A 13752-nucleotide genomic window follows, 5' to 3' on the forward strand; every position below is an offset into this window, starting at 1 on the left:
AAGGGGCAATATCAAAGATCAAGTATTCACTATGAAAGTTGTCTAGGGAGCCGAACACTACTTCCAGAGTCACTGTGCGTGAGCAGCGGGCCTCTATGCCCGGGATTACTCTCTTGAAGGTGATGCTGCTGGGTTTGATCATTGATGGATTGATTCCCATTTTCCTCATTGCAAATGCATAGGTCAGACTAAGGCTACCGCCTCCGTCCATAAGGACTCTCGCGAGGTGATATCTGTCGATAATGGGGTTGAGTAGTAGGGCTGCCGATCCTCCATAATGGATACTGGTCGGATGGTGCCTATGATCGAAGGTGATCGGACAAGCCGACCATGGGTTAAATTTTGGTGCTATGGGCTCGATGGCGTAAACATTAATAACACGCGCTTCCTCACCTTTCTTGGTATATGGGTGGCGTAAATCATTTTCACCGTCTTAACTTCAGGAGGGAAAGGTTTTTGGCCTCCACTGTTCGGCCTGCGAGGTTCCTCATCGTCCTCGCTCTGAGGGATTTTGCAAGAGTCCTCGGCTATGAGCTTGCCGGCTTGTTTTATCACCCAACAGTTACGGTTGGTGTGATTAGCGGGCTTCTTAGCGGTGCCATGGATCTGGTAGGACATGTCCAAGATTGCATCCAACTTGGTTGGTCCATCCTGGTTGCCTTTAGAAGGCTTTTTTCGTGACCCGGACTCCGGGTTACAGAATCCGGCATTTACTGCCATCTCATCGACTTCGCCGTCGTTGTGGCGACATTTGTTCTTGTTGCGCCGTGGCTTCTCATTCCCGTTCTGGACTTCAGAGGCACCGGGCGTTTCTAGGTTGGTGCTTCTACAAGCCAGCCAGCTATCCTCTCCGACGCAGAAGCGGTTCATCAGGGACGTAAGTGCTGGCATCGTCCTCGGCTTGTCCTGGCTGAGCTAACGTGCTAGCCATTCATCTTGAAAACTATGCTTAAAGGCGGCTATGGCTTCGGCGTCCGGACAATCGATGATCTGGTTCTTCTTCGTCAAAAACACGTGGCTCAGGTCATCGGCGTCCGAGTGCCGGACATGAGTGCCCTGAAAGTTAGCTCGGAAGGCATCCTTGAGCTCCTCCCAACATCCTATGGAGTCTTTGGGGAGGCTATTTAACCAGCGCTTGGTTGGTCCCTTGAGCTTTAACGGTAGGTACTTGATGGTGTGGAGGTCGTCTCCTCGTGCCATATGAATGTGGAGCAAAAAGTCCTCAATCCATACAGCCTGATCTATTGTCCCGTCGTATGACTCGATGTTTACAGGCTTGAATCCTTCCAGGAATTGGTGCTACATAACCTTATCTGTGAAACACAGAGGGTGAGCGTCACCCCTAACTTGGGCTACATTGCGCCGGAGTTCGTGTGCCATCCGGGCTCGTTGTTGTTTCTGAGCTCTGTCGTTAGGGTCTAGCCAAGCTTGGTATCCGTCCCGTCTAGAGGGGAGATGCTCTTTGGGTCCGTAAATGGACCTCGTCTGACCTGCTCGAGCATCCACGTCGCGTCGTAGGTCATACTCATAAACTGGATGGAATGGCCTTGCCTGGACGGCGAGGTGGAGCGGGAGGTTGTTCGGCTTTATCAGTTGTCCTGTCCCGTCCTCGAGGGGGGCAATCCGGCTGTTCCGCCTAAGTGTGCCTTGGAGGTGCTTGCTCTATGGCCTCGTCAAATTGCGGTTGTAGTCTTCGCTTCGGGTAGCTTTTAGTCTGTTGCTCGTGGTTGTACTCCTCTTCGGCAACTAGGACCTTAGTCCATCTGTCATTGAGGGTGTCTTGTTTGGCCTTTATTTTTTGATGTTGTTTCTTTAGGCTACGCGTGGTTGCCACGAGATCAGGTGAGCTAAACTCTAAGCTAGTAGGGCGATGGGTGTTGCTCTAACCCTAAAGACTAAAGCCCTCCAGTTTATATAGACACCAGTAGGGCTAGGGCTACACATAGTCGGTTGCAATAAAGGGAAGATCATACTAGATCTTGACTTGGAGGATACACCAAGGCTCTGAGGTCTTCTATCTGGTCACGGGTCCACGCCCTAGCTCGTCTCCGTAGTAGCCCATCTGTCCGGCCCATAAGGAATAGGCCAACGACCCGAGGACCCCTCAATCCAGGACTCCCTCACCCTGTGCAGGGATCTTGTCGGTGTGTGGTCAGGGGTATGAGAACCCCCGATGTTCACTGCACTGACAATGGCATTTGACTGAACACCTACCGGACGTGGTAACCACCACGAATGTCGTCGACAAGGGGGACGGAGGTACCTGGTTGTGAACGGATCCTGGGTGGACAGAGTCGTAGTACAAGGCGAGCGGGCAAGGTGGTGGTTGCGGACGTCTGATAATGCATGGGTGGCGACCGGAGAGGTAGAGCCGACATCAGAGGGAAAGGGCATGGATGCAAAGCAGAGGGCGGGGGCGAAGTGAAAGAGAATGGGACCGGGTGGGGATTTAAGTGGGCCGAGGGTGTCGGAGTCCTACGTGGTTGTTGTTCGACTCCCGCAACTCTCCCCCTTTGCTTCCAATTTGCGGAAAAAGTGCATCCAAACCGGTCGGCGGACCGATACAGGCCGCATTGGATGGCAAAACACGTCCGGACCGCGTGGTCCGAACGGATGTTGGCGGTTTGAGGGTCCGCTTTTGATATGCCCTTAGAACTACTATAAATTCACTTTCGAGTATATCACTTTTGCCACACTATAGTTTTACTCTCTCTCTCTCTCTCTCTCTCTCTCTCTCTCTCTCTCTCTCTCTCTCTCTCACACACACACACACACACACACACAACTGATAGAGGCACACTACTTCACTCGCTTAGTAATTGATGGCTTTTTCATGTTTTCCTATGGATATGATAATATAGATTTTGAAACTTACTATCGTGAAAATGCAATACTTCCTCTGTTACAAATTAAATAAAGTTACAGTTTGTTCAAATGTCATAAACTAAGTTTTACTGAGTGTCTAAGTCCATACAAACAAATTAACTTACACAACACCGAATTAGTTTCACAAAATCCATGAAAATATATTCCCATGTAAGATATATCTAATGTTTTAGATTTTAGCACATTTCTCTACACAGATAGTCAAATATAGAGATCCATTAATTTGTGACAAAACTAGAGGACCGATTAATTTCGAATAGAGGGCATAGCATTTTCTTTGCTTAACTAATAGAGTATCAACAACTTTCATATGGCACGAGTGAAAGCTAAAGATTAGACTTGACATGTTTAGTACGTCAGCAGGCTAGAGCGAAATGGAAGCGCTCTCTCACAGACTCGTCCGGAAAGAGGATATATAGCAAAATAAAAGAGAAAAGAGAAGATAAAGGAAAACGTAACGCTATAAAGAGCAGCAGCTGGGGGTACCGCGGAAAGGCTTTTTTCATGCTGGCTGCAGCAGGCATGCGTGTAAGCTGGTACGTGTACCTAGTGAAGAAAAGGGGCATGTGGAGGAGCGGAACTATACCAGCGTGGGTCCTGCGCCTGCATGCTGCGGACCGGGGGAATCTGGCAGAACTATCACGTTCCGAGGGAACGGAAGGCAGTCAGAGTCCGGACCGGACGACGAGCTCCCTTTTGGGTTTTCGGAATATCGTGGGAACCCCGCCCGCCTTGGCTCGGCCTGGTCTCTCCCCGCCACCCCACCCCTGCTGCTGCCCTCGCCGCAGCAACAAACAGCAGAAGCGAGCAGCGGAAGAAACAGAGCCCGATGCCACCTCCCCTGACCTCGCCCGAGAGATGAGAGGTTTCGCTGAGACGAGGCAGCAGCAACCAGAGGAGATCTCTTGCCCGGCCTCTACGTTTCCGGCTCCGGATTAGACTTCCCAAGATCTTCTCCAGGCTCGGGCCAGCTCAGTCCTCTCTAATCATCACGCTGCCGCTTCTCGGGTTTCCCGGGCATGCATTGCGCAGCCTACGTACTCCTCTCTATCTTCACCTGTCAAGCGGCCAGCCAGCCAGCCAGCCAGCCTAGGGCTACAACTAGCTAGTGCTCGTACTGGTACTACTCTACAGCATGCAGTACTCTACCTACGTCTCAGAAACAAGCGAGACTCGCTCGGTGAGATACGACCTGTGTATGTGACCAATGGGCTCGAGCCTGCTGCAATGGCTGCAATGCAACAGGCAACAGCCTTTTCCCATCTTTGACTCGCCGAGCGCACGCAAAAGGCTACCAAAGAAAGCGATTTTAAATCGAGGGTGCTGCTGACTTGCTGCACTTTCCCGGACTTGCCGTGCAAACAAAAGATTTGCCATCAGCGGCGCCGCAGTTCAGCAGCTAATTACAGGAGCAGTACTGTACAAAAACACCGGATTGGCTTCGATTAGTTCGGGCACATGATGGCACTTGTTCAGAGTGCTGGGCGATTAGAGTTTACAGACAGAACCCTAACTAAGCACTTGCTAACTTCAGGAGGGGGCAACAAACTAACAACTGGTCTAAGTAGGAAACAGAAGACGTCGGTCGGATTAGAACACAGCAAAATGGTCCGCGGTTGCATGCAGCAACGCGGATGCTACCCTGCTTGCTTGCTTGCTAGGTGAGTGAGCTAATACTAACTAGCTATCTAGCTAGCTAACTCCTAGCTGGAGACGAGGCGGCGTAAGGCTGCGACGGCGGCGCCACGGACAGGCTCAGGTCGTCGCTCTCGAGCGCCAGCCTTGCCTTCGTCGCAGGGGGCGTGGACGGCAGCTCCTCCTCGGGGGAAGGCGGTCTCTTGCTCCCTGCGCCGACCGGGGCGGCGCTGAGGTGCACGCCGAAGAGCTTCGTGGGCGCCGACAGAGCCGCGCTGCTGCTGCCGGCCTCCCCGCCGCTCTTCTCCGCGGAGAGATGGTTGGGAGGAGGCGAGAGCTCGTCGGCGATGGTCAGAGAGCTGCTGGACGTCGTGCTCCCGCCGGAGGTGTTGAGCCCGTTCCCGGCGCCGGTGCTGGCCGGCGGCATCTTGCGCGGCTGCATGCCATTGCCGAGGCCCTGGAGGAACGTGGCCGCGGCCGGGCTGGGCGCCACGGGCCGCACGTGGTTCTGCACGAAGTAGATGATGTCGTTGTAGAGCTTGCGCATGTGGGACAGCTCCTGCAGCAGCGCCGTGTTGCTGCGCCGCAGCCGCTCGTTCTCGTCCATCAGCACCGCCGCGCTGGATGCGCGGCCATTGCCGTCCGCCCCCGGCGAGGGCGCGGCGGGTCCGCCCAGCGCCAGCAACCGAGGCGCGCCCTGCTCCCGCCAATGCGGCTGCATGAACGGGACGCCCATGCCAGCGTGCGCCGCCATTGGCCCGTCCTCGCCCACGAACTGCTGGTGGTGATGCGCGACCGAGACGCCGGGGTGGAACAGCGGGAAGTGCGGAGGCGCGAAGAAGGGCGGCGGAGACGACGACGTCGTGGACCCGGACGTCTTCCGGCGGTGGATCTCGCACAGCAGCTGCTTCTCCCCCTTGCGGAAGAACTCGTTGGCGAACTCCCACCGCTCGGGCACGACCTTCCGGAACCCCTGCATTGCAACAATGCCACACACCGTCAGCACCGCTCCATGCACGCATCGTAAAGAGCAAACTCAATCAAAAAACAGAAGCGGAAATGGCGGCTGGCGCTTACGTAGGTGTTGAGCTGGCGGACGAAGGAGGAGAAGTTGTTGTGCTTGAAGTAGTTGGGGAGGATGTCGCGCGCGAACTCCGGCGGGCGCCAGACGACGAAGGTGGAGACCCGGTCGTCGCCCCAGGAGACGATGTGGTCGGTGGCCGGGTCGTCGACGAGCTGGTACGTCTTGGTCAGGAACGGCGCCGGCACGGCCTTCTGCGCGGCCGCCTGCGCCGTGGCGTCGGACTCCGACCAGCTCCCGCACCGCTCCATCGCTCGCGCTCCTGCTCACCCGCCGGACACTACTGCACTGAAACAGTTGGAGGAAGAGTCGGCGGAGGTTTCTAAACCACTCCACTAGGGAAGCTCGGCTCAGGGTTTTAACTCACTCGGGCTGTCGAGTTTGAGGTGGTGGTTCTGGTTTTAACTACCAGGGTGGTGGTGAATGCGGAGGAAGGGAGTGGGCGAAGGAGGAAGGAAGGCAGGCGGGCGAGTGGGTCTGCCTCGGGGAGCGTGCGCGGTGGCTGGGGGACGAGTGGGCAGTGGAGGTGGTGGGAGGGAATATGTGTCGTCGCTGCGTCTGTATGTCTGTCTGGGTGTTTCGTTTTGGAGAGAGGGGTCGGGAGTTCCGTCTTGAGATTCAACTTTCAAGGTAGACCCGTGACACGTCCGCCACTGCCTGCAGCCCCAAAACCATCCTCCGTTTTGAGGCCTCTTTTAACCCTTTCGGTCTCCAAAATATTTCGTTTACACCCGACCCTTTTTCCGTCTAAAATCAAATGCTAGTCACACAGACACTGAGTCTGATGTTGGATCGATTTCTTTTTCAGGCTCGGGAAAATGGTACCTTGTATTCTTCGCGCCGGGCAGACAAGCGCTGCGACAGTCTTGGAAGCATCTCAAATCTGATCGCTCTTTTCTTTTCTCGTTGCAGAGAGACGAGAGGAAAATAGAAGCAGTGCCAGCCATTCCTATTGGCCGGTCAATGCCATACAGTATATGCCGCAGAAAAATGATAATTGGATTTCCGCCATCGCACGTGACCTCTTCTAACAGGGTACGAAGGGGCACATACGCTCCTTTGGATGGATGGATGGATCAGATCACTATTCCAAGTCCCATGTGCCCTAACCGGTGCACATCACGTGCTGTCGCACGTCCCAAGCGCGGGGTTTCTCTATTTTGCTATTATTGTTGAGTTGATATTTTCTGTGCGACTGTCCTTCGCTGCGGAGGAGAGAAAAAAAAATCACAAGCTCCCCCTGGAGGAGTTTTTCTTTCCCGAAAAGATCGATCTATTGTATTGATCCACGGGAAATACAACAACTCAAACATAATAAAAATTACATTAATATCTATGGGCCACTAAATGACCATTGCCGTCCTAAGAACAAGCCGCCGACACGTCGCTGTCGTCACTCCCATACCGGAGCTGGGTCTGACCTTGTCGATGATAGTCGGAAAGTCTTCGTGCACGTGCGCCTAGGGACTAGCGTCCCAGAGCCGCAGTCGTTGCTATTGACTTCTTGATTCAATAAGAAGATTCGACACCAAATATCGCCGTTACATACGCACCGCGAGAAACCCTAACCTCGCCACACCAAGGAGTTGGTAGAAATCTACGTCGGGGCTCCATCCAATACGTCCCAGTGGACGAACTTGAGAAGGATCGAAGCCCGAAAGACCGACTCGAAGAAGTACCGCCATTCCAAACACCGCCCTGCGAGAACTAAAACCCTACCTATCTACTAGCCGGAGACGAGGCACAAGAAATCCCTTCCTCGCCACCGACTGCCGGAGCGGCAGGCGAAGGGGAGGCAAATCCACGGGCTCATCGACAGAGACTCAGGGAAGGAAGGGTTTCTCTAGTCAGCTTGCGAGACGGAAAAGAAAAAGACCTGAAGGAGTATATTGCATCGCAACATATGCTAATCTTTACCTAATAATAAAGCAAATTGGGTTTCTTTCGTCCGTCATGGCATTTTTTTAGAAAAGTTCCTCTATTTCAGAGAATTCAACCCGCAGTCCTGTTTTAAGTTAAAACGAAGCGTTATTTTCGTATTTTACACAAAAGTCCCTGTCTTTTCTTGAAATCAACCCACCGTCCGGATTTAAGTCACACCCGAACCATTATTTTATATTTTTTGAAAAAAACCCTGATGTTTTACGTAATTCATTTGTGGATCATATTTAAGTCAAACAAATGCTTTTTAAAATCATCCATATCTTTTAAACCGTAACTCCGATTTGAACATGTTATATATGAAATTTGATTAGAAAAATATATAGAATATGAATATGGGATTATTTTTACCTGTTAAGTATTTTTAAATATTATTTTGGAATATATTTGAGTCAAACCAAATGATTTTCTAAATTATCTGTATCTTTTAAACCGTAACTTCGATTTTAACATATTATATATGACATTTTATTAAAAAATGCGTGCAATCTAAATATGATGTTAGTTTTACCTGTTAAATATTTTTAAAATATTATTATGGAAGCAAACTTATAATTTATAGCGCAAGATCTGTTTTTTTCATACCGGCGGCGATCTGGATTGCAAATAAATACCCCACTATAACCATATACGGAAAAGAAAACATCGATAACTACACGTGCATACCTCTGAAAAATGTCGCAAGGAAAAACAACAGATTTCTCATCGCGAGAGTGAGAGAAAGCGAGCGAGAGAGGGGGGGGAGAGGGAGAGGGAGGAGAGAGGGAGAGAGAGATGCCTTAGGATTAACCATATTAAACACACGCTTGTTGTTGTTTTGTGTGAACACTGAGGCCATCGCCTGCGAGGGTGAGAAGGAGGATAAGCGGCAACACAAATATGATGCCTCGCAAAAATAAAGGAGATGGACCTATTATGGTCTTGAGTGATGGTTGTTGAGTTAAGAGTGTGTGTTATGTTTTTTCTTCCGTTGCAACGCACGGGCTCTTTTGCTAGTGCAAACCTACGCAGATATATTTCTTCCGGCTCTGACAAGGGTTAACGGATTTGACCAATGTGTCTTTGGTCGCTTGAACATAAGTAGGGCTGGGTGTTCGTGGTGAAAATTGCTAATACAGCTCCGTCCCTATGGACCTTGATTTTCTAAAAGATAAAACTCAAAATTTTAAGTTAAAAAATCTTGAAAAATATAACACATGTGGACAAGGATGTATAAAAAAAAGTACACATGTATATTCCAAAAACAAACTCTGGGGGGGCGCGGGATCAAAAATCCACTCTCAATCCATGATGGCAAACCTCACACCGGACGGAGCTCTTGTATTAGTTGTGGTTAGAGCATCTCCAACCGCCACGCAACGCGTGGCGCGCTAAAAAGTGGTTTGCGGTGCGTCCATCCACAGATTTAGGGCGCCCACAATGCTGGTTCCAGCAGCCGCGCTAAAATACAGCGCGTTAAAATGCAGCGCGTGCGAGCAGCCCGCGCATGTCTATATTTGTTGTATTTTGGACATAAAATAAATTTCACATAGATATAAAAACGATACAAAAATATTTTATATAGTTCATAGCACATATACATAAACAAGTTCATAGCATAGATAGATAAAAACGAACTACGGTGCAACTACATAAAATTAAACTACGGTGCAACTAGATAAACTACGGTGCAGTTAGAACTACACCGAGTCCTCATCATCATCCTCATCCTCGGTGGTGTTGTCTGGGGTATCGACCCATATGTCGTCCGAACATTCATCGTCTGACGTCAAGATCAACCTCCCACCTGCTTCAACGATATCGCACCGCGATATTGCTAATGCCTTCCGCTGACGCCGGTCCGCCCGCTCCGCGCGGCGCCTTGCCGTCCTCTCCGCCCAGTAGGCGCGCTCGTTGGCGACGTCCTCCGGGTGGCGCCGGCGCCACTCCGCCATGGCTCGCTCGTCCTCCTCGGCGACGAGGAGGCGACGCTGCCGCCGAAGGTGGTCCGCACGGTCCTGGTCCGTGATCAGACGAGGGCGGAGGGGCGACGACCTGCACCTGTTCGCGCATGTAGACGTCCCGGAAGTTCATTTGCGACGGAGGCCTCTCTAGGCACCACGCCGCAGCGTCGTACGCGTGGGCCGCCTCATGCGCGCTCCGAAACGTGCCGAGGCCGAGCCGGACGTCGCTGGACCGGATCTCGGCGTAGTACCAGCCGTTGGGGCACTTGCGGACGCCGCGGTAGCCCAAAGATCCCTGGCGGCGCGGCGGCATGATGGCGCGGTGGTGGCGGGGCGCAGGATGCGGCGATAAAGCGGTGGAAGCGGCGAGGTGGCGAGGAAAATGGGCGTGTGGCAGTGTGGTGGAGAGCGTGACGAGCGCCGCATTTTATAGGTCCGTGCGAAGCGGCGCGCCAATTCTACCGCGCGAGCTGCCGCTATCTTCCCAGCGCGCGCTAGTTTCCCGCCTCCGCTGGAGCGCGCGAAAACTTGCCGCGCGCGCTAAAATGCCAGTTTACCGCGCGCGGGTGTCTTTTGTCGCGTGCGTTGGAGATGCTCTTATAAAATTAATACGTTATGTTTGTACGTTCAAAACTTGTAATTTTTTTCTTAACAGCATAATGGTGGTATATTGTTTGATAAAGAAGGTACATTATGGAGCAATATATTCACACGCACGAAAAAAATAGTGTGGGACTCTCCGCCAAAAAGTGTACTCCGCGATCTTTGTAATTCTTGATAAATGTATTTGACGTGCACTTGTGGGTTTGTCGGTGTGATGTAGATGTTGTGATTAAAAACAAATGTTGGAAACTAACACACAATTTATGGTGATCTGAAACACTGGACACACAAAAAGTAATTTTATCACCACTTCTATGTAACTAGCTCGAAAATTGTTACTTAAGCACGGAAGCCAAAACTTAGCACAAAATAGGAATAGAGTAAGTTCTTTTGCTTCAAGGTTAGTTCTTGCAAGAAGTTCTTCATCCATAAAACGTCTTTACCACCATCAACTGCGACGATGTACTCAGGTTCTTTGTAGTCGATGTGGGAACGCATTTCTACAATCTTGAGTGCGATGACACCCCCCTCCCCCCTCATAAGTCATCATGTATCTAGATGTGGACATCCGACGATCCTTGTTAGTGGCATAATTTGAGTATGTACAACCTTTTTTTAAGAGAAAAGGCATAAAGCCCGACTTCAGATTAATGAAGCCATCAGCCGGCTAGGATACAAAGGAGCTGATTACAAAGGCCAAAACTTGACCAAAAACTGAAAAATCGCAGGCGAAACACGCTTGAAACTAGGAGCTACACATAGCAAAGCTGCAAACGCCATCGCCTACACTAAGAAACCATAGTCAAGCCGCCGGAGCGCCCACCTCGGCGAGAACGCCAGAGCAGAGGCCAATCAGAGACGCCGACGAAGGTGGACGGGAGAGGCTGAGCCGCATGGAGATAAACCCGACTCTGTCGTCGACCCAAAGGGGCCAATTTTGGAGAGGAGAAGCGTCTCCCCTACATCCATACCGTGCCACTACACGAGGACGTTGAACACCGGCCAACAGCCCACGGTGGTACCGGACAAGAACCACTGAAGGATTGCGGACCAGCCAATCGCCTCCCACATCACCAGCGGCCTAGAAAGCATCACACCGCCGCCGTCACCATCCACCAAACACCACAGCCGCAACCTCCGCCCATCCCTAGGACAACGCCTCCAAGGAGGAACACACCGCTGGAACGCCGTCGTCGTCCGGCCCAAAAGGCCAAGGCTTTCACCTGGGAACGCGGGGGAGGAAGAGAGGAGACGAGATTGGAAGCTCGACGTGCCCTCAGGAGGGGACCGGCGCAGCAGCGCCGACGCCATCGAGGTCAATGCAAAGTAGACCAGGGGTTTCCCCCGTTCCAGAGCTCCCGCCTCCCCACGCCCAAAAGCCAGATCTAGCCGAGCGAGCTGAAGCAAGGGGAGGAGGCCGGGATCCAGATCCGGTGGAAACACCGGAGCATCCCGCAGCCACGGAGGACCTCCGCCGCCCTACCGCCGCCCACACGGCCAGAAGGAACGGCCAGCTCCCGCGACGCCACCCACCGGCGAGATCCACGCCGCCATCTCCACCCGGGGCCGCCGCCCCGGCTTCCGGAGCCCCCTGCGACGAGGCAGGGCAACAGAGCCTCGCCGCCACCTTCATGGGAGGCCGCACAGCAGGGCCGGTGGAGTCCTCGGGTGGCGACGGGGAGGGGGAGAGGGGGAGGAGGGTTCGAGGCGCTAGGGATTCGGTCGCCCTCGAGTCACCCACGAGGGGCGACGTGAGATCCTGGGAGGGGGACTAGTGTGCGGGTATCGAGTATGTACAACCTACAATACATGATCACCGCCTTCAAAGCATAAACATGATGTTGAAGTTCCCTTAGATACCTGGCAATCCACTTCACTACTTCCTAGTGAGCTTTACCTAGATTTTTATGAACCGCCTAAAATCTACAATATCATAGGCATATCAGGCCTAGTGCAAGCTAGGACATACATCAAACTGCCCACATGAGATTCGTATGGTACTTTACTCATTTCGTCTTTCACCTTCTTGCTTGTAGGACATTGTCCAATAGTCAATTTCTGGTGGCATGCAAGCGGAGAGTTCCTGGTGGCATGCAAGCGGAGGATGACAAGCTTTGCAAATTTCATATCGAATCTTTCAAGTACCTTCTCGTTGTATCTTTCATGTGAGGGCCAAAGCGGTTTCTTTGATCTAACACGGGAGATCTTCATGCTTAGTTTTTGCTTAACTCATCCTAAATCCTTCATGGCAAAGGATTTACTCAATGTCTTTTTGAGGAAACCAATTCTCTTTGTGGCATTTCCAATAATCAACATATCATCAGCATACAACAAGAGAATAATAAAGTCACCCTTGACGTAATCTTCATAAAGATACAATGATTTGGTTGTGCTTTATGTAACCTAGTCCAGTCGGAAAGACTCAAAAAATGTGTGCCACTATCGAGCAGCTTGCTTCAAGCCATACAACCTCTTCTTCAATTTGCAAACAAAGTGCTCCTTACCCGGCAATGATTAATTCTTCTGGCTGCTCCATGTATATCTCCCATCTAGATCACCATGCAAGAATGTAGTCTTCACGTCAAGTCCTTCAATTTTGAAGTCCATGGTGGTTGCCATGCCAAGAACAATTTGGACCGAAGACATCTTGACCATTAGAGAGAATATCTCATCATGATCGATACCCTGCAATCTTTCGCAACCAATCCGGCCTTCTACCTTGGATGCGTGGTATGTTCTTTAATCTTTACTTTGTACACCCATTGGCTAAAATAGATGCACTGCCTTGTCTTAGCTTTCAAGATTGGATCTCTCGTCCCTTGGAACATGTACAAACTATATGATACCCCGCGCGTTGTTGCGGTAACTTTGTTAAAAAAATGCGTTAATAGTTGCTCAAAATCAACTAAATCTAATGAAAAAAATATAAGCTTAAAAATCAATAAAAGAAACTCTATAAAAATAGAATAAAACTTTTGAATTACTGTTAAAAATATCATTTCGAACAAAAATATGAAGGATGACTAACATGCATGTATGACATGGCAGCTTTACATGTAGTGATAAGTTTGCTTATGTGGCAGATTTGCATGGCTTAATAGGAGAGAAGATTTAAATGCATGGCCTTAGCGGGGACATTGAGGTTGACACTTTGCTTGTTGAGAGAATTGTAGACTAATGCAAAAAAAATGTAATTTTTAAGTTCCCTTGTGTGGCAGATTTTGTATGGCTTAGTAGGAGAGAAGAATTAAATGTATCTTATTGGGGACGTCGAGGTGGACACTTTGCATGTTGAGAGAATTGTAGACTAATGCAAAAAAAAATTGTAAGTTAACTTATGTGGCAGATTTTGTATGGCTTTGTAGGAGAGAAGACTTAAATGCATGGCCTTAGTGGGGACATTGTGGTGGACACTTTACATGTTGAGAGAATTAGGACCAACTTCTTAAGAATGTAAGATGCCCTTCAACCAAAGTTCTTCAAGTGCTTGTATGATACATCTTTCAGTGAACAAACTCTCCGAGGAATGTCACCTACAAGAGGAACCGATGAAGATAGGATCGGTCCAGAAAGAATTAGATAACTTTGCATGAGAGAGCATCGATGTTCCGTCGTTCATTCTCTTTGCAAGACCAATGAGGTGAGATGTATTTGGTGTTCTTT

The 13752-nt window shown here is 50.6% G+C and overlaps 1 protein-coding gene across 1 annotated transcript; it reads right to left on the bottom strand.

Annotated features, from left to right (window-relative positions):
* Positions 1–4304: 4304 nt before the first annotated feature.
* LOC123112195 (heat stress transcription factor B-4c) lies at positions 4305–6145 on the bottom strand. Its single transcript, XM_044533127.1, has 2 exons — positions 5599–6145; positions 4305–5494 (listed from the first exon to the last, which is right to left on the bottom strand). Exons 1-2 carry the CDS (start codon positions 5851–5853, stop codon positions 4583–4585), a joined length of 1167 nt encoding a protein of 388 aa, XP_044389062.1. The 5' UTR covers positions 5854–6145; the 3' UTR covers positions 4305–4582.
* Positions 6146–13752: the final 7607 nt, after the last annotated feature.

Source organism: Triticum aestivum, chromosome 5B (genome assembly GCF_018294505.1).
Source record: "Triticum aestivum cultivar Chinese Spring chromosome 5B, IWGSC CS RefSeq v2.1, whole genome shotgun sequence".
Lineage (NCBI taxonomy): Eukaryota > Viridiplantae > Streptophyta > Magnoliopsida > Poales > Poaceae > Triticum > Triticum aestivum.